We start from the raw sequence: 21283 nt of genomic DNA, 5'->3' as shown, positions 1-21283 counted from the left end.
CTCTTCCTCTTTTGTTCTCTCTTCCTTTCTCTAATGCGTTTCCACCGTTTCTCAACTTTTCCTTTGGTATCTGGTTTTATTTCCTACGTTCTCTCTTTCACTCGCTCTCTGCTCCATCTCTGCCATCTGCGGGTCTCCTTCTCCTAGAGTGAAAGACGTTTTACATCTGGTCACTTTTTAGGTTACAGAAGCCATCTGAAAAAGAAGCGGGAGCCACCCCCTTTACCTCACACCACGCATGCTCTTCTGGGGTCTCAATATGTCTTGAAAGTAGTACAGCCCACGAGACAGGATCTCAAGCTGTCTCATTTCGGGAGTGAAATAGTCAAACAGTCCTGAATTTTAGGTTCACAGCAGATTGCATCCTGCTATTTGTAGGCTTGTATTTATAATATGTACAGGAATGCAAAATGGCGTGCACTAAAATCTATAGAATTCTGTTGTTTCAGCATATTTTCAAGAAACAAGAGTGTGATTAAAGTAGTTGGGTAAGATTGCCTCTGTGTGGCCTCTGTGTGGCAGAAGAGGAAACATTTACCCCTGTCCATTAAGTGGGTTCACCCATGGAGCCAGATACACATACATGTAGATCTCCAGACGTCTTTACGCAACCTGCATGGCAGTGTCTCAGTACTGGCTAGAACCATTCTGCCTACCATCCCAACATCCTTATGCAGTCTATTAAATAAGTACCATTTAGTTGGCTCATAGTATTATTTGTCATTAACAATGCATAGAATATCTATGTAAATAAAAGTGAAAATGTGTTTGTGTCGGTATTTGTGGCGAAGCTTTGTTCCATATACAATTCCACACTGTTTCACCAATCTGCACCATATTTTGCATAGTTGCCTGTTAGGACATTACTGGCTACATGACATTTGGACACCCCACCCCTTTCCCCGGATTTCAGCAAAAAGTCAAAATGTGTTTGTAGGTCTGTGGCAAAGCGTTGTTCCTTATACAATTCCACACTGTTTCCACAACCTGCACCAAATTCTGCATAGTTACCTGTTAGGGCCCTCCAGACATTACTGGCTATATGAAATTTGGACGCCCCACCCCGTTTCCTTTAGCACAAGTCAAAATTAGTTTGTGGATCTGTGGCTTGGCGAAGCTTTGTTCCATTCCACACTGTTTCACCAATCTGCACCAAAATTTGCATAGTTACCTGTTAGGTCCTTTATTCTCGCCAACCTTCATCGCCAACTTTCATTGGACCATCCTTCTGGAAACACAAGGAAGCATGGTATGATTGGCATTGCACCTGCTTCATTTTCCACCCAGGTGAGCAGCTTGGCACTTACTGCCCATTCCTTGAGGCAATCGTCATTTTCCTTCTGCACCCCCTCCACTGGAACTGTCAAAGGTGCGTGTGCTTTGCTTCCTACGATCCCTTCCTTGCATCCTTTTCCTGTGAATATCTGTCCATATACTAGTAACTGAGGCCTTTCCCACCATCCTGGCATTCTTCCTATCGCTCTTTGTCCTGTCTTTGGGCATTGTAACTCCTTTTCTGTCACAATTCTGGCTTCTCCTTTATTTGGGCCGTCAGGAACATACGCTGTTGTCTTGTCAGTGCTCCAATAGTCATCTATCATTTCTTGAGTTTCAATGTAGTCGTCTTCATACGGTAACATCTTCTGTTACATCCATCTTAGTGTATCCCAACTGCCTTGGAATCGGCCTCTTGTGCATAGCGGCAAGTGCATAAGGCATTGTGCTCTGGCTGTTGGGATTTCTGCAGCTATGAATGTTCTGGAAGCACTCATGGCAGAGGGGATGAGAGAACCAACATAGCAGGTCTCCTTTGTTGTCTCGCTCTCCACCTTGGCCATGTGCTTGTACCACATTTTATTGGACACGTGGGCTGAGCCAGGTAGGTATAGATTTACTTTTTGAAAATCTACATCTGCGTCTGGGTTTTTTTACTTCTCGGGCAGCGTTGGTCATCCGCTCAGATATGGCTTATGTAAGAGCAAGAATAGGGGTTGGGTTAACAGGGACCAAAGCATGTGCATGCAGCAATACAACTTTTTGAAGTGCAAAGAGGGTAAAGAAGTAGAAACAGCAGAAGACAAGAAATATCACCACATTAGATTTTGTCACAGCGTCCATCTTCTGTAGTGCCGGATGTCTTTTATACTGATCATAAAGTCCATGAGACCATTTAAAAAAGTTTGCAGAATGCATCATTAATGTTTTAGTGTTTTAGTCAAGCTCTTCTGCGGTAATACTGAAAAATGCAGCAAAAAACAATCGCTCCCAAACAAGTTGCACCTTGGCACTATTACGCAGTGTGATAATAGATGGATCACCTTGAATGAATGTGAGATAAGTGTACGCCACATAAAGAAGAAAAGCATAAAAGAACAACTTGGGAGATATCAACTGTCCAGATGTGGCTGCCAGTTTGGAAAAAGTGCTTCACAAATGTTGTGCAGGTGTAGAATCATTACTCACAATTAGTCCAAACTTTCACGATGATACCTTGTGTAAGGAAAATATTTATTTATTTATTTATTTACTCATTTCTATAGCACTTTACACCAAGGCGCTGTACAATGGAACAACATAATACATGATAACAACAACAAAATAACAGTGGAAGCCAAATTACATCATGCATCATTCAACAAAACAGTGCAAAGAGCAATTAACTGAAGGGGAAGGGGGCAGAGGGAGAGTGGGAATAGGTGTGGGGGGGTGGAGATGAGTTGGACGAGGGAAATGGAAGGGGGAGAGAGGAGGTGTAGGAGAGGGGAGAGAGAAAATCAAAGGGGAAGGGAGAGGGGGGAGGGGAAGTGGAGAGGGCAGAGGGGGGGTTTCAAGGAGGAGAATGGAAGAGGAGGGATTTAAGGGAAGTGCGGAATGAGGTGAAGGTCGTGGTAGAGCGGATTTTGAGAGGGAGTGAGTTCCAGTGCAGAGGTGCAAGGAGTTGGAAGGAGCGGAAACGGGAGGAAGTGCAGGGGGATGGAGGTACAGTGAGAAGGAAATGGTCAGTGGAACGAAGGGAACGGGAGGGGGAGTAGAAGGAGAGAAGGGAGGAGAGAGGAGAGATAAGGGGGAGCAAGACCATGGAGGGATTTGAAGACAAGGCATAGAAAGTAAAATTTTAGCTGTAGATGAAATGGTAGCCAGCCAAGGTAAGAGAGAGAGGTAGAGATGGAGTCACGGGAGGTAAGGAGACAGAGGGTACGATCAGCAGAGTGGTATGGATTTAAGAGGGGCAAGATGAGATGCGGGAAGTCCAAAGAGTAGAGAAGAGCAGTAGAAGAGGCGGGAAAAGATGAGAGAGGAAATTAGGAGTTTGGTAGCGTGGAATGTGAGGGAGGGACGGATTTTGCGAATATTGTAGAGGTGGTATCGGCAGGTGCGAGAGGTAAGTGAAATGTGTTGGGAGAAGGAGAGAGAGGAGTCAAAGAGAACACCTAAATTACGAGCCTGGGGAGGGATAGGGAGATTGGAGGGAGGAAAGTGAATGAAAGGGGGAGGAGAAGAAGGGGGAAGAGAATTAGAGGGGAAGAAAAGGACTTTGGTTTGATCAGTGTTAAGAGAGAGAAAGCGGGAGGACATCCAGTTCTTAATAGCAGTGAGGCAGGAGGAGAGTTTAAGGTGAAGGTCAATTGAGAAGGAGGAGAAAGAGAGAAAGAGTTGAGTGTCGTCAGCATAGAAATGGTGGGAGATGCCAAACGAGGAGATAACAGGGGCAACGAGGGAGGTGTAAAGAGAGAAGAGGAAAGGACCAAGTACAGAACCTTGGGGAACACCGTAAATAAGAGGGAAGGAAGGAGAGGTCTGGCCACCCCATGATACAGCAAAGGAACGGGAGGAGAGGTAAGAGGATAGCCATTTGAGAACAGGGCCTTTAAACCCGAAGGAGGAAAGAGTGTGGAGCAGGAGGGGATGATCGACAGTGTCAAAAGCTGCAGAGAGGAGGGAGTTAAGGATAGAGGTGAGAGCAGTTTCTGTGGAATGTTTGGGATGGAAGCCAGATTGGAAGGGAGGAAGGAGAGAGGAAGTAGTGACAAAGGATGAGAGCTGACAGTAGGCAAGGCGCTCAAGGAGTTTAGAAAGGAATGGTAGAAGAGAGATAGGTCTGTAGTTAGCAGTGAGAAGTGGATCGGCAGATGGTTTCTTTAGAATAGGAATAATCGTTGCATGTTTGAAAGCAGAGGGAAAGGTTGATGAGGAGAGGCAGGTGTTGAAGAAAGTAGAGGGTAGGTCTTGGGGATAAGAACGGAGGGGAGAGGGTCCGAAGGGGCGGATGTGGGGTGGGCTTTGGATAGAAGGGAGGAGACTTCGGAAGGGAAAACAGGTGAGAAGATAGACATGAGGGAAGAGGGAGGAGAGGGGGGAGCAGGATAGGGGGAGTCAAAGAGGGAGTTTATTTTTTGGTGAAGGGTGAGGATTTTGGAGGAGAAGAAGTTAGAAAAGTCAGAAGGAGATAGTGTGGAGTTGGATGAGGGATCAGGAGTGGGAGGAGAGAGAAGACGAGAGAGGGTTTGAAAAATATGACGAGGGTGGGAGGCTTGAGACTGGAGAAGGTTAGAGTAGTAAGAGGATTTGGCCGCTGCAAGACAAGAGTTGTATAGTGCGTGGTAAGAGAAGTGAGAGGTTTGATTAGAAAGCAAAGGAGTCGGAGAAGGCGCCGCATAGAGAGGAGTTGGGAAGTAAGCCCGGGTTGAGAAGGCTTCCGGGTTGGACGGAAGAGAGAAAGGGGATAAAGTTGATCAAGGGCAGTGGAGATAGAGGAGGAAAGGGAGGAGAGAGCATCGTCCACAGAGAATAAAGCAAAGTCTTGGAGAGATGGAAGAGAGGAAGAGCAGGTGTTGAAGAAGAGGGTAGCGTCGAAGTCACAAAAGTCACGACGTGAGTAGATTGGAGGGTAGTGCCTAATCTAGCTTTTCATTTTGTGCTTGTCTAGCTCTAGTTGCCGATCACGTCTGCATTCGCTGAGGTGTTTCTTCTTTTTGTTCTTCTTCTTGCATCAAATCCTCTGCGTGTTGGGCTTGACGTCTCTAAGGTAGTTCCAGGCCTTTTTTCCCCACAAGTTTGACTGCCCTATCAGTGCTTGTTCTACTTAGTCGGAGCCCTCGAACCTGGATTTGTACCAGGACTGGATGAAGTTACGTAAATACAGTTGATCCCCCAGATAAAGAGGTGGTTGCTTGAGCACTTCAGAGTCTGGTGCTGGTGCATTATCTTCCTCACACTTCTTCAACCTCCCCTGCCGGGACTGGAGCTGTCGATAGATATAAGAAACACTAGCCATCATTGAAGTGATGTATTGACGCATTTCATCACCTAAGACAGTTGCTGTACCATGGGCATCTGTCAACACATTAACGGGAGGAGCAAGTGGGAGTCACATGCGTTGTCCTGTCATCACCTCATGAGGAGTTAAATGGTGGTCGAATCCAGGTTGGTTGCGCAATGTGAACAAGGGGAGGGGTAGGCAATGTAGCCATCTCTTCTTTATTGTTGCTTTTATTTTTGCTATTTTGTTCCTTCAGCAAGCCGTTGAGGCATCCACAAATTCCATTCGCTTGTGGGTGTTAAGCACAGGCAAATGTATGCTTAATCCACAGCAGAGCTGCAATGTGCTCCACGGTTTCATTTAGAAAGTGAGGCCCATTGTCTGAATGCAGTACCTCGCACACACTCTATTGTGGGAACACCTCTCTGATGAGGTATTTAACCGCACTGAGGGCATCAGTGTGTGAGCATGGACCAGCTTCAATCCAATGAGAAAAAGGGCATACAACCACTATCATATAGCGGTACCCTTGGTAAACTTGGATCATGTCTACATAGTCTACATGGAGATGTTGGAAGGGCCCAATAGGGCGCAGTATTGCTTCTCGCACTACGTGCAACATGTGACCCGCATTATATTTTTTGCATACTACACAATTATCCATAAATGTGGCAGTATTCTCCACCATATTGGGACAAAACCACTCTTCCCCAATATGTGCAGCAAGAACATCCTAACTTAGATGAGTGGGTGTAATCTGCAACAATGTCGCTGGAATCACTTCTGGAGTTACTTTGTTCCCTTCCTGTGATATTAACTGTCCAATGTACAACACCTCACTTATTGCAACATTGCCTTGTCTACCTTGTAAACCTGTTGTGCCAACACTGTCAACAACTGCAATTAGTCTTTTCTGCAATGTTCTTCTGATTTGCTGCAAATCAAGATATCGCCTACATACTGAATAACTGTGCAGTGCAAATGTAAGTTCCCTAGTTCCATCGGGAGGACCCAATTGAATACAGAGGGTGATTCACAGTACCCATGAGGTAATCTCACGGGTTTCCACTTTTTTATTTCTATGCAGAAAGGATGTCAGACGCTGTGATTCCTCATGAAGTGGTATAGAGAAGAAAGCATTCTTCAAATCTATTACCATGAAATGGTAGCTTCTGGCAGAATGTTAAATAGTATTGCTGCTGGATTTGGAACTAACGGGACCTTTGCTTCAACAATTTGGCTCAGAGGACGTAAGTCCTGATTAAAACACCACATTTCCCCTGTTGCCTTCTTCACCAGGTACACAACCGTGTTACACTGTAATTCCAAAGGTACCAGAATACCTTGCTGCACTAACGCAGAGATTGTCTCATAAATGCCTTTGTCTGCCTCCCTGGACAAAGGATATTGTTTTTTTCCTTGGTAAGATAGCCCGTAGCTTGAGCTTTAGCTTAACAGCTCCTACTCCTTTTAGCAGGCCAATGTTATATGGGCTGTTGATCCATAAGACACTCAGTACTTGTTCAAGAAATGGCGGTGGTGCCTTTTTCAGTAAGGCCATTCTCTACGGTACCTCCCTGTGATGAATTCTCACCCAATAGGTAATGCTCATAAATAACACTGTCTCAAGGTCTGAACGATCATCTTGAAACAGTTCTTTGTCTGACAAGTCAGTCAGTCTGTGCCCTAATCCTACTGCGATTACTGTTCTCCATGCCCGCCCTGTGTCGTCAGTCCCGTACAGTACTGCTCTCTCTCGTCCCTCACTTTAACTGTCCATAACTCTAGTGAGAACACTTGCCCTTCCTTCTGGTCTAAAGGAACCTCTGGTCTGATTTTATTTTTGTTAGGTATAGGAAGCAGTTTGCCTTTTACCCCTGGAAGCCATGCTAATAGGGCTTCCACTCCATATTGGAACAACTCAGGGTTCACTGGCAACCCCTTAAGTGAAGTCTGCCCGCAATATGCCTGAATGAGTTCGCACACGTTCATGTAGTGAATTCCTGAGGGCGGGCATACTAGCCCCTGATCTGTGAACGAAATGATCAGGTTGAGTTTGCTCATCAGGGCCCTCCCTATTATTTTGACTGGTGTCTGTGGGAAATATAACAGTGGCATGGTCAGGTCATGTTCCCCTAGGGGAATCTGAAGCTCATCAGTGAAAGGAACCAAGTCTTTAGCCCCAGAGAATCCCAGTGCATTCATGGTAATGCCTGACATTGGATATCTCCCCTCCCTAATACAGGATCTGGTTGCCTCCATATATATGAGAAAAGAGAAGGTCTTGTCACCTATGGTCACACCTACGCATGGTTCCTCGTTCGGGTCTGGTGTAACGGATAGTATTGAACACATCAGGTCTGTCTGCGTGCTGTCCTGTTGTGGGTATAGAGCCATTGCTGTCCCTGTAAAGGGGTAACCTCCCACCACGATTGATCCCCCTAGTTTTTGTACTGGAGTCTTTGTGTCTCATGGCTACAACATTCTGCTACACTGGTGCTTGCACCAGGGATCCTTCTTTTCTTTAATCCCCCAACCGGGAGTTACACTGCTTCTCCTCCTTGTGCTTTTTCCTTGAGTTCTCATTCATTAGTCTGCAATAATGTACTATAATTAACTGAATTTCTGGCCATGGCTTTGCTTCCATCCCCACTCATTTTTTTTATTTCTATTGTACATGCTCTAGTAGCCCATGGCTTGATGTGTGGTAGAATAGCCCCACTGTTTTATCCCATGGCTCTCTTGTCTCGAGATGCCAACATTCTTAGATCTCCTGAATATATTGAAGTGGGTCTTCATCCTTACGCATTTTGCATGCCATAATCGCGCTTATGTCAGATGTTTCTCGGTACTGTACTCTTGGAGCTTGCCATACAGCTGCTTTGCAGTTATTGACTGGCGCGCCATCATGAGCTGTGTTCTCTGATGTCATTCTGGGGTACCCTGCCCGTTTACAAACATCGTAAGCTACCTCCACAAAAATGGCTGAGAGTAAACTCTTCATGTCGTCCACTGCCAGTGTCGTCCCTGCCGTCAACCTCTTATTAAACCATTTCCTGCTCCTGCAGTCAACAAGGGTAACTTACAACTCAAATTATCCTTGTCCATCTGTTGCCATGTTATATATTGTGGTAATCTGCCACTCTTTTCTAGCAACGGAAACAGTGTCACTTTCATTCCCCTGTCATGTATCCCTATGTCTTTGGTAGCTATGAATGCTTTCATCATGCTCTCTCTCTTCTGTCCTGGTAGGGCTTTGACCCTCTGTGCACATTGGGTACATTCGTCTGTGCTATGAGGTCTGTCCCCGGAACGCTCAAGTCGTTCTTTGGCTTCTCCCTTATTTTTCTCAGTGTCTTCCTCTTCTCCCCACAGTGTCTCTCTTTTGGGGCTTACTTCCCTGGAGGGGCAGCAAGGCCTCATCCCTTCATCATCATCACTTTCCCCTGGGTCCTGGTCTGACCCCGTTGTCCCAATTCTATCATCGCTGTCCTCTTCTCCTTCATCTTCAAAATGGAGCCTCCTTAACATGTGTTTCCCCTGTCGTTTCCCCATCACTTTGTCCAATGAATCGCTTCCCTCCTCAATGGAGACCCTGCTATACTTCAGCTCGTCTCCAAGTCAGATACACTATCCCGCCTGCTTCTATGCAACACCCCTATTCTCCTTCTTATCCCCTCATCATTATTTAGATGTGTCGGTCCTGTCATGACATCTGCAATCTCCCTGAGACGTCTCTCTCTACTACTGTCTCTTTCCCGTTCCTTTCTCCTATCCTTCTCTTCTTTCTCTCTACATCGATGCTCTTTAACAAGTCTTTCAATTTCCAACTTTCTCTTCTCTCTTCACTTTCAAATGCATCTCCTTTTCTTCCTCCGCTTTCCTCCTCACCTTTTCCTCTATCTCCTTCTGCCTTTTCCTCTTGTTTTTCTCTCTTTCCTTTTCTTCTGCCTTTTCTTTTTCCCTTTTCAGCCGCACTTGCTCCTCATTCTCTTCCCTCTATCACTCTCCATTTCCTCCATTATCTCTGCCCATTCTCTGTCTTCCTCTTCCATCCCCTTACGTTTCGGAGCTTTCTCCCCTGTGCGTCAATGCTCTTCTGCAGTCCACCCAGCCAATTTAAGCAATATCTGTCTCCTACCCACTCGTTTGTCGTGACTGTTATTTCCTTATCCTCGTCCAAATATCTCTTTGTCATCTCCCTTCAGTTTCTCTTGAAAGCCGCTACGCTCTTTGTGTTTGTCATTTATAGCCTTTATTTTCTTATTTGCCTCCTTCGCGCCGCTAAGTGTGTCCTCTCTGCTATACGCGGGTGGTGCATAAACAGGGTTGTTATATTCTGCCACTGCTTTTAATTACTTCAAGGGGTAAAATCTCTAACTTTTTGCTGTGGGGTCTGTAGTTTGAGGAGGAGGAGGAGCGTGGGTGATTTGCCCCCTGCATTGCGTTGGCTCAGCATCCACTCTCTCTTGGGTGGGTCCTCTTCCCCATCCTGAAACATTTTCCATAGTTCTAATATAGCTAATCTTTTAATAAGTTTCTTCCCTTTATAGGTGGCATGTATTTGTGTGGTCATGTGTTGCAGCACATATTTGGAAAGACTGCCCTCCTGGGACCATGGCTTTGCCATTTTGCCCTCTGTATCACAAGTCCATTCTGCGCTGTACTTGCGTATTTTGTCTTGATACCACGGAAGGAACTTGCACAAATGTTAAAGGGGTATATCCCCCATGGTGGCACGTTACTTTCTGACTGCTGATACTTACTTGACCTCAAATCAAGATTTGTGACACATTTGAACACCTTGTCAATTTTTTAAAGTTTTACAATTATCGTCAACTTTCAATGAACTTCTACAAAACCATGACAATTTTCAAACCATTCTACCAGCTTCTCTGGCTCACCACCATCAACAAGAGTGTGCTCCGCACACCGCCCACATTGTTTTTTCCACCCTTTAAAGGCCAAATCACAATTCTTCACGTGCTCCTCAAGCCCAACCCAAATGGCATAACACTCCTTGATAATTTGAACATCATTCCATCAAGTTAAAACCCACCATCTTTTGTTATTAACACTTCAGTTTTTGCTCCTTTTCCACATTCTCTTACTAACACATATGGGCCCCTACCGCGGGCCTTCGTTATCATAGACACACACCAAATCCTATTCAACAACCTCATGCGTGACGTCACAAGCACAAGAAAAATATTTAGTACTTCAAATATGTTCCACCGATTACAACACTGCAAAACACAACAACACAAATGACATAACACACACAGTCGCCTTCCTGCCTATCAAATCGCAGGGTATACCAAAATCATGGGGTCTTTTGTCTATACTGCTGCATATAGGAATACATCTCAATGAAATAACCAAAGAACCACCTTCCGCGACCTAAGCAAGCGCCTAGACACAGGGATGCATACATGTCATCTGTAAACCAAGCTGACCTGCCTAGAGAACAGGTATCCTTTTTAATATATTTTTCCTATTTTTCATTTGTAAGCTAAGCTGACTGCTCAGAAACAGGGATACCTTTTATTGTCTTTTTCCTTAGTCATCCGCAGCCCAGCTAGTGCTCCTGGAAACAAGGATCCTTCACAAAAACATAGAGACACAGCAACAAACAACACCTTCCCCCCCAATATTGTTGTATAACTGAGCATATACTTACACTCGGTGGATCTGCTGTATCACCTCAGACACCACCTCTCCCACACTCTGCCGTCCAGTCTGCTTGGCGCCCATGGGGAGCGGGCAGGAAATTCTCCAAGGCAGCTCCTGACGATCTTCTCAGAATCCACGCTTGTTTTTTCTATACAGTCTTTGCGGGTCACAAGGCATCCCTTCGGGCACGAGGCGGGAAAAAGACGGTTTTAATGCCAAAAGGTCGTAGCGGCCCTCTGCTACCGATCGTAATATAGCGGCTGGGGAACTATGATCAGCCTCCCTGTTTACTTGCAAGAGGAACTGGGCCTTGGAAATCCCCTGACCCAAGAACGGCAGACTCATCCATAGAACAAGGTTCACTGTCTTTATTAACAGTTACATGACAGGGATCGTCCCATTTTGTCTACTAGTGACGTCACAAAAACAATGTTACGCCCCAAAACCTAACAGGGGAAGGGATTGGTTAATTAGGTGAACTATATATGTAATCTATAAGGGACTTGTATGATCATTGGGTAAGCCATATCTGGTGGCTTCTCCTGAGACAACCTTCATGAGTTACAAATACAAAGTTACAGGTTAGTATTAAAAGGATTGGCCAGTGCAACATAGTGTGCTTTGCGTGGATGGTGTTTAGTAATTCGACAGAAAGGGCCTTCTCAGCCTTGGAGATTTTGACAGTTACCAGGCTAAATGCAACCATTCAAGGTAGTCGGAACGACCCTGAAGGTACTGCATGTTCCTAATAAGTTATCCTCTCCAATCTCCTAGGCCATGAGGCAGAACATTAGGCTTTGAACCTGTATTTCTTATGTATCTTCCTGTCTGTGGTTCGATGGTCTGCCTCTGTCTGCCTCAAATGAATAGGCTCTGTCTCATAGATTCAGGTCACGTGAGTAGGGACCCCTAAATTGAGCTCTCCTGCTTGCAATTAAGAGGATTTTTGACTGTGTCCCTTGCAGGTGTCCTATCTCCTCTGTTAACAGGAAACTTTCCTTCCCTACTCGTCCTTGGCAAGGCTGTGCATGGTGTCTGCGCTGGGAGCTTTGTCTGCATACTTCAGCAGAATCAGCCTGTCGGTCTTTCCCTGTATTCTGAAATTCATCTTGCTTTTCCCATTCACTCCAATGTACCAATAGCTTCCATCTTTATTCTCATGGCCGTCTATGTTAGTTGTAATTAAGCGTAGGCAAGCCGTTCATATGTGATCTTAGGCGTTTTCCAGTTTCCGCATAACAAAAGGTATACGTATGTCAGTCCTCTATGTGAATCATAAGCATTTGCTTTGTGTCTATGAGCAATAATACAAGGTAAGGGGAACTGGGTTTCCCAGCCCTTTAAGATGAGTAGCAATACCGTGGAGATGGATGGGGATGCAGATTTTATTCATACATCAATAATCAAGATGACTCAGGTAATTTGACAAAAGGAAGTCCGTTTTAATATCAAGTATCTAAAATAGGGAGTGCAACGAACATCAGCATTCGCTCGATCCTCTTATTCAACTTATCTTTAGTCAAAACAGAGGTTTTATCATGCCAAATCGTCATCAGTGACGTGCTGACCTGTGTCATTACTAACGTCATCCTACTTGACAAACCAAAAAACCTATTGGAGGGAGTGATTAGCTCTAAGTGAATATCTAAGTATAAGTTCCATCAGTATAGAACCGTGAAGGAGAGTGATAGGGTACTTAACATCAGGTGGGGCAACTAAGCCCTTCCCTTAAAATGGCCACTATAAGCGTCACTAAATACACAACGTTCCATTGGCTACACAAACTATAGAACCCTTAATTACGCAGTCCTCTACAATTGGTTGGCTTCTAACCCCTGTCCGTACTTTTCCACCTACGTCTAGCAGCATACAGACTGAACGTCCAGGTGCTGGTGGGCTTGTCTTAACACTAGCTTCCCACCAATTAATGTATCAATCCATCATCATCTCAATGGTCCAGTGTCAATTAGTGCTTTGAAGTTTGGCCTTGAGTTTGTACTGTGTTCTGAGAATTTTAAGGAGTGCGGGCACATCCTGCCCTCGTGCATAGGTGTGACCACCTCGATTGGCCAACTTCCTTCTTCCATGTGACTGGACACCATGAAATCGAGCCTTTTCGTATATTTACTATTATTTTCCAATTGTCCTCTGACGTCTTTTTTTTGCTCAAGCCTTCCGAACAGGAGTTTCTGTTCTTTCACATGATTTGTATCCAATGTCAGCCAATTCTAGTTCTGATAAGACCTGGGCTTCTTGGCTCATCCAACTCCTTCTGCTGAGATTTGCTTGTAAATTCAATTAGCTTTTTAACTGCGACACCCTGAAATGAGGCCTTCTTGTTAATGTTCAGCACTGCTTATAAGGCGTAGTGGAAACATCCATCTTTTATTCGTTCATATGCATCTATATATATATATTGGCGCTTACCGCAATCTATTCACTATAAAGCTTGAGGCTAGCTTTTAAGATTACTTTGCTGCTTGCGTTTCTGTTGCATCTGTACACGTTTAAACTAGCTTAATATCTTCATCTGTGTCTGTGGCATAAGCTTCTTCACCTTTATTCAAAGATGTCACGTATCCTTGATACTTTCTTGATGCCTTATATAAATCTACATTCTGTGGTCTCGGCATCTCTTCTATGTATGTCAGTTCAGCTCAGTTGTGACGTCACCATTCATCTTTGCCATTCATCTTCTCTGCTTCTTCAGGAATCTCATTTAAATGGCCATCATATTGTCTTTTATGTAGGGACGGTTTTCTCATTGGGTATCTTGCCTCCCAGATCTTCTTAGGTAGAGGTACTCTTATTGGAACTGCAGAGAGGCCACGCTATGCTCTTTGTCTGTTCAACTGTTCCGTGTACGTCACATACTCTGGTTTCCACTCTATAGGTAATAGAGGCAGGGCAGTTGGAGTAGGGGTACTTGGCTCCTCCTCTACATGTTCCTGTAGCTTTGTGCAGGGATGCCTGTGTACTTCATGTCTAACGTATCTATGTCATGATGTTAGTCGTGACGTCATCAGTGTTCCCCGATGTTGCAGTCAGTTGACTTGTTCGATTGATGACAGCTGCATCCCTGCAATAATGTCATCTGGGTGTCGTCTGAATGGCTGTCTGAGTGAGTAGCATTTTTCACAGCTGCAATACATTAACGATGTTGAGGAAGGGTCCAGAAGCAATGTACATCTCTCCTTTCTCTGTCGCTGGGCTAAGAGTGGGATGGGTGTAAAGAGGGCCATGTTTGGGTCCCTCTCTTCGTAGCCACAACGTGGTGGTGCTCTGCTTGAGCTTTACTACCTAGCATTGCTGGTTACCCCATCTGTGCCAGGGCTTGGTGAAAAGGGGTGGCTGACACCTTCCTGCTGAATCTTCACTGACTCCAGGGCCATGGTATTGTGCTTAATGGTTACTATTGGGAATGTGATATACATGTGTACTGCCAACGTTACCACTGAAGTGGTCTTCTGGCACCCAGGCTTATCCTGGTGGTACATATTGTGCCCACGCCTTGGGTTTCAAGGCCGGAGTGTGAGGAGGGAGACAGAAGTGGGAGGGGAGGAAGGGGTTTAGACAAAGAGACAAAAGGAGAACCCTTGGGTTAGTGGGTTGGGAGAGGCAGGAAGAAGGTTGGGGAGCGTTTCTTTCAACAGAGTTCCTATCAGCACAAATGTCCTAATTCGAGTCTGCGGTGGTGCAGAGGTAGGAGGAAAGGGTGTTGCTGGATATGCCATGTTCTTCTACTGGCAGCCCTTAACAGTGTGGAAGACTGACCAAAGTGGACATGCTTAAACTTCACAGCTCATTCCCCACCACAGAGTACTGGCATTTGCCTAGGGTTAAGCTCTCTAGCACGGTTGGCTGCGTACAAAAATATATTGTCGGGGAGAGGGAGATGGAAGCTAGACCAGTCAACAGAGTGACAAACCTGCTCGGCCATACTCCGGTGTAGGTCGAAGGAACCACCATTTGTGATAATGGCTGGGAGGCGTAAGTGCCAGTAGAAACCATTTTGGGTGGTATATTTTATTGTGCCCTGCCTGCTAAAATACCCCAGTTAGAGCTGGGAGCAGCATCTTCCTTTTCTCTCTCTACAATCCTGCTTTTATGCCCAATCTATGATGGTCAGGCGGCGGGCTAGTGATTGGCCGGGCGTCTGTGAAGCTAGATCTAGGGATAGCGCCTTTGCTGCCATGACATTCTATGCCATTCTAGGCCTCATTCCCTTTGCGCTATGGAGACCCCCTCACTTTCCACAGATGGACAGAGCGTGGACTTTACCTCAATGCAGATTCCTACAGAGAATCGGCACAATTAGAGAGAGAGAGAGAGAGAGAGAGAGAGAGAGAGAGAGAGAGAGAGAGAGAGAGAGAGAGAGAGAGAGAGAGAGAGAGAGAGAGAGAGAGAGTGTGTGTGTGTGTGTGTGTGTGTGTGTGTGTGTGATGTATATGCTTGAGAGTACTTTGAGTGTCTCTGTATGTGTTCTATTGCTTCAGATTAACTCTGGTGATGTCTCTATATGTCTCATGCATATGTTGTCTGGGTTTGTGTGCAGTTGTGAGCTTCTGGAGAAGTATGCCCTGGATTTCACACTTGCTTTTCTTGCTTGCAGAGTCACTCCCAACTGAGTCCGGGTGCTGGGTACATCCCTATGAATCAGACCCCTGTCGCTGTGTCCAGAGAGGTACGTGAGTTATCCAGGGATCTCTTTTTTTGGGAAGGATTTGTTGGCAAGAACAGGATTTTGGATTGGGCTGCCAGAGTCAGCAGGGCCTGGACCGGTAGTAATGTACTGTCCTCCTGACCCTCTACAAATGATTGCATGTCTGTTTCCACATGCTTTTAGATGGTTAAGAGCTGAATGGTTTAGAGTAAAATCAGTGTCGACTAGAGCAGAAGATCTGGGGGAGTCAAAGAAAGATTAAGGGCCCATTGTGAGGAGCGCTATGGAGCAGGATGGGCTGTAGAATCAGAGACTGCGATTGAGAGATGTAGAAATCATAAGAACGATGGGTGGTGGCGGACTTGGATTCAAGATGTGGAAGTCTCCCAGCAACTCTGGTCCATACATGCACCCTTTTACATGACCACTCTCTTCTGTTTTTGTTCCTCAGAGCACCTCAAGACTGAGTGACCTGGGATCCCGGCACACCCTGCGCGTCAGAAAAGAATCGACCGGCCGCACGCTGTCCGAATCCTCTGAGGGTTGTGGCACTGCCTCAGAGAAGGATCCGAATGAGGATGTGTCTGTATGTGGCAGCCTGAGCTGCCGCCACCGCACTCGCCAAGACAGCGCCTATCACTCGCAGAGAGAGAGCCTCCTCGCCGCGCCCACTACGCCTGACACTGATGAGGACATCAACGGCTACGTCTTGGCCCAACAAGGCAACCAAGGTAGGATGCTGGCCGCGGTAGCATCGGGAGAGGTTGACTACAGTGCTGAGTAAGAGAATATTTGTATGTACCCTCCTCATTTCCACTCCTTCTATCCTTTGGATAGCAGCAATAAGTAGTGGTAGTAGTGGTAAATTTGGTGTTGGCAAGGATGGCATGCACAGTGTGTTGTCAGAGCAGCCAATGGGGTTAAGACAAAGTTGGTCATGGATGGAGTGAGTTTATCGGCCCTGGTCCTTTTGGGCCTTCAGAGCCATGTAGCTTGTCAGAAAAGGACCCCTATGGGCTATCAGGATATATCACAATATCTGTATAGGTCAGTCCATTTATGGTTAAGGGCTCTGACCTAAGTCCTTGATTTCAGAAAATTTCATTTGTAAAACTGAATTTGTAACAATTTGTAAATGTTTTTTCCCCTCTCAGATCCAGCATCGGCCATGCTTACCATCTCCACGCAGGGAGCGCTGAAGGAGCCACAGAAGCGGCCTGTATTCAGCGGGGGTAGGGAGGAGGGTGACATTGAAGCTGATGGCGAGTACAAGTACATGAACAAAGTGAGCACCCCAGGACTTGTGCCGCAGATGGCCGTGGCTCCCGAGCATGTTGAGTATGAGTACATGGATGTACGATCCAGCCGGAGCACCTCTGATGGTAGCAAATATAGCTCACGCCCTCACAGCCTCCTCACAGAAATACCTCAGAGCCAGCTGGAGGAGGACGGTGATGAGGAGTATGAGTATATGAACAAACGTAGCACGCGAAGCAGCTCACGCGGCACCCTAGGAAGTTCTGGGGCAGAGCTGGAGGACTACACGTACATGAACGGTGATGGTGGCCGCCGGGGCTCAGTGCTGTTGGCTGGGACCCCAACAGCCCGTAAATCTTTGGTGGAGCAGGGTTATGAGGAAATGGACTCTTTAGCGGCACCAACCACCCTTCACTGCGCCACTCTGCCAGCAAAGATCATGTCACCTTGCCACAAAGAGGCCTACCCCAATGGGTATATGAAATCACTACGAACACTGGAGGACAAAGATGGCGCCTTTGATAATCCTGAATACTGGCACAGCAACCTCTTCCCAAGGGCGGATGCCGTGCGGACATAATAGGAGATGGATGGGCCTTGATGAATTGGTGGGGTCGAAGAAGACTGCAAGGCAGTTGTTTTCTTCCCATCTTTCTTAAGGATCCATGAGTATGTTTAAAACACAGGCTTAGTCAGTCTTTTCTGGCCTTGCCAAAGGATGAAATGGAGCCGAGCACATCTCAGCAGCCACCCATCAAGAGCTCCAGCGCTGAAGTTGGGTAGCCAGGTGTTCTAGTTTCACCCAGGCAGTCAGTTATGCAATTTCTATGCCCGATTGTGAAGGAATAACTGCCCACATATTGCCATGTCTTTTTTTATGGACAAGATGGCAGATCAGAAGCCCTCTCCTTGGTTGGCCCTGAATGGGAAATGGTGCCTGCAGACCAAACTAAAGCAAGCAGTGGCGCGTGACAACTGGCTCCGAGAGTCTGTCTCGCTGATGTTGGGTGGGCAGGACCAGGTCAGATCATCTGCGTTATGGCACATGAAGGACAGTGGGCTCCCCTGAGAACAGGGCCGGGAGACTACACCTATGGCTGCAAACTGGGGGCTGGGGGAGGGGCTAGGATTGGAGGGAATCTACAAAATAAAGTTTGGAATGCCAAATTCGGGTATAGAATAGGCAAAGAAAAGGCCATTTTGGATTTTTGATGTTTCCGGCGGCGTGTTAGAGGCTAATCAGGGGAAACAAGACCTGCAGACCGGGCAGTGTTTCCAATTGTTTAACCTTTAGGGTCGCGTTTTAGGGGTTACCTCCCGTGGTAAGGGCTTTCACTACATAGGAGCCCCGAGTTGGCAACAGACTATGCCCACATTTAATGGTACAGAAAGGAATGGTTTTTACCCTTTAAAAAATTATCTCTCAATGTTTCAATGCCAAATATTTTGGGAATGCTGTGTAATACCTGATGAAATGTGGGAATTTAATTCAAGGTGTTTGGGATTCTGGCGAGAATATTCTGTTTTGAGACGCCCCCCTGGAGGGCGTAGCAGGAAGAATTCGGGTGTGCATCATGATTCCAAAACTGCGTTTTTCTGAACCAGGTGGTGGGCTGCTCCTCAGACATCAGTGCCCGCCCCACTATGCGACTCCCTACTTCTGTCCATCACAGTGAGGCAGGGCCCACCGGTCAGGGCAAGGGCCAGGCAGCAAGATGCACTCGCCTTGAACTGCAAGGCCGCACCCCCCGCCCCCTCCATACTGAAATGGTTTCTGCGACTACCAGAGGCCACAACGTATCCTTAGGGCTAAGGCGTTAATGGCAGAAGTCAAATGGGGGTGGCAGAGTCTTCCCTGCAGAATTCCAATCACATACTGCACTAACCAGTGGATACATTATGTGCGGGTATATAGTGAATGCTTGAGATACCTACAATTGCGTCTATAGGGAATTTAATGAATTAATCTTTGATTCCGTGCTTAATCCTGGAGACCAGTCTCTAAGCGCGGGACTGCGATTCCAGCCCGTGTTGCGCTGCGCTGTCTTGCTTCCAAGACACATGCATTGCAAATCAATGCAATGACTTACCCCCACACCCCAGAAAAGATTCAGAACATGCATAGAGCTCTAGAATCCAAGGGGATTGCACAGCTGGGTGCCACGGGCGGCGCGTTCTCCTCCTGGCGGCCATTCCAATCCATGTGCCCCATAAGAATGGCGGCAGACTTGACCTCCTCCAGATGCTGCCCACATGTCCTTGTACCAGTATCCAAGGGGTGACTACGGGCAAAATAGGGCTGCGGGGGTCAGGGGTGTGTGAGCAGGGAACAGAATAGCTGGAGGGGTGTAGTGGGGGTGATGAGATGGTATGGAAAATGACTAAAAATGGATAGGGGGGCATGCATCAGGAACTGCTGCTAAGGGACAGGCATCAGTTCTTGCAGGAAGAAATCCATGCCATTTTCAGGTTAATTCAATGAACAAACCCATCTAGTTGTGGGCAGATCTCTCTTATCCCTTTTCTTATGTCCACCTGAATTCATTAATATGGGGTTATTTCCATATTTCATGGTTTTATTTTCACAACATTGAACTCTGAAACCTTGAGGACATTGGGTCTCATTGCGAGTTTGGCTGCAGGGAGAAAAAGTGGAGGCAATTCAGTTAACGTCCATTTTTTCGGCAGCGCCAAACTACAGCTTTGGCAGCATTACCTCCGGCGCCATTACCGCCGATTTGCAGAGGAAAAGTGCAGGAGTCTTCAGCTTCGAGGTAACTCCTCCACTTTACCTCCAAAAGTCAGCAGTATTACCATCCGGTAATTCCACCAGAGCTAAACCTGCCAAAAATCGCCAAAATGGGGATTTACACCGCCAAACCCCCGCATGTAATCTGGCGGTATTACCCATCACTGAGACGCTTGGTACTGAAAGGAGGGCGCGCGGCAAATCTGTAGCAGGGAAGCTGAGGACGTAACGTCTGCATTACATGGTTAGCAATGAGGCCCGCCAGCCCCCCACCGCTCACACATACACTTTATATGGGGAATAGCCAGCACTGGGTTAACTCTGCAAAAAGGGAAGTGAAACACTGCTCCGAAACTTTGAAGACAGGAGGGGACTGCTGGGACCGGCTAGGGGCGATCAGGGACATGTTAATAGAAGCCTCTTCTCTTAGCAGTACAAATGGCCCCAGCACCCCTAGGCCACCCTTCCACCCACAGGCTCCGGAACCGGACACCGTGCGGATGGAGTGAAGGACAAACCCAGCGGATGTGATGAAGTCAAAAGAAACCTATGTGACTGCTGACAAATATATATGTGGCTGACTCACTGAGCTCCAAAAATGATGTGAGTAAAACTAACGCCCAAAAATGGATTATGTTTTACTTATGCTATTTTTTTTTATAGCTTAGTCGTTTTAGTTTTGCTTGTGCAATTTATTGAGCTTAAAATCAGCCCAATAGATATGGGGCCCGATCTACAGGGCTAAAAGAAAATAGAGCAAGTAAAACATATGTCCAAAAAAAGGCTTAAGTTCTACTCACGCTACTTTTTGAGTTTAGTCATTTTAATTTTACTTGCACCATTTTTTTTGCTTAGTAAATCAGCCCCATATACAGATATATATATATATTTTTTTTGATGCACTGTACTTTTTATACTTTTGTTAAATCTGCCTGAGGAGCTCGAACAAACGACACGACCGCTGAAAAGGCGGCCTGCACGTCATTTTTCTTTCTGCAAGATGGCCGCCCTGAGCTGCACTAACACCTCTCCATAGTGTCTCACTCGGATTTTGTATTTTTGTGTTTTCTGTTTTTCTCTCTTACATGTGATCAGCTATGTGACTTGAAAAGAGCAAATGGAGGGAAATTGTACGTGTCGAATAGTTTTTTTATATCTTTGATTTTTGTGGCATTTTTTACACTGTTTTTGTAAAATAGAATCAAGTCATTATGAAAGAATTTAACGTTTTTTTAATAAAAAAATGTTGATTGGGTGTTGAGCTCTTTCTTCCTGCTAGCGGAGAGCATACCCCCATTCTAGAAAACGCGTTTACCGGATTGGTCTGTGTAGAAATAAAGGAGCCTGTAGCTTCCAGCCCCAGAAATTATGCAAACCGCAGAAAGGTGGACACTTTCAACAGAATTCGGTATGGCTCTGTTTACATCTGTCGAAAATGCACACAATGCAAATGAAATATATATATAGAATATGACAGACTCTGTTTATGGAATTTCTACAAAGAACAGCAGCCTAAGGGGGCAGTTTGGCCTGGACAGGTGATATCAAGTACAAAGCAATCGATGACGAGGAGCTGGGGTGCGGGTGGTGTGGGCGTCCAATCAAGGCAGGTTGGACTGCCTTCCACCAGCTGTCACCCATCATCGCCATACTTCCGTGTCGCAGTACTCTCACAGGACTA

The 21283-nt window shown here is 46.1% G+C and overlaps 1 protein-coding gene across 2 annotated transcripts in view; it reads left to right on the top strand.

Annotated features, from left to right (window-relative positions):
* Positions 1–20857, top strand: part of ERBB3 (erb-b2 receptor tyrosine kinase 3) — a 364313-nt gene extending 343456 nt beyond the window's left edge. For both annotated transcript variants that reach the window (XM_069653771.1, XM_069653770.1), the window contains 3 exons: positions 15546–15617; positions 16048–16327; positions 16751–20857. In XM_069653771.1, the coding sequence (XP_069509872.1) occupies positions 15546–15617; positions 16048–16327; positions 16751–17433 (1035 nt within the window). In that variant the 3' untranslated portion in view covers positions 17434–20857. The remainder of the gene's footprint in view (positions 1–15545; positions 15618–16047; positions 16328–16750) is intronic.
* The last annotated feature ends 426 nt before the right edge of the window (positions 20858–21283 follow it).

Source organism: Ambystoma mexicanum, chromosome 3q (genome assembly GCF_040938575.1).
Source record: "Ambystoma mexicanum isolate Mex_15411 chromosome 3q, UKY_AmexF1_1, whole genome shotgun sequence".
Classification (NCBI taxonomy): domain Eukaryota; kingdom Metazoa; phylum Chordata; class Amphibia; order Caudata; family Ambystomatidae; genus Ambystoma; species Ambystoma mexicanum.
Note: the sequence above shows the minus strand (reverse complement) of the source record. Positions and strands in the feature narration are given on the sequence as shown.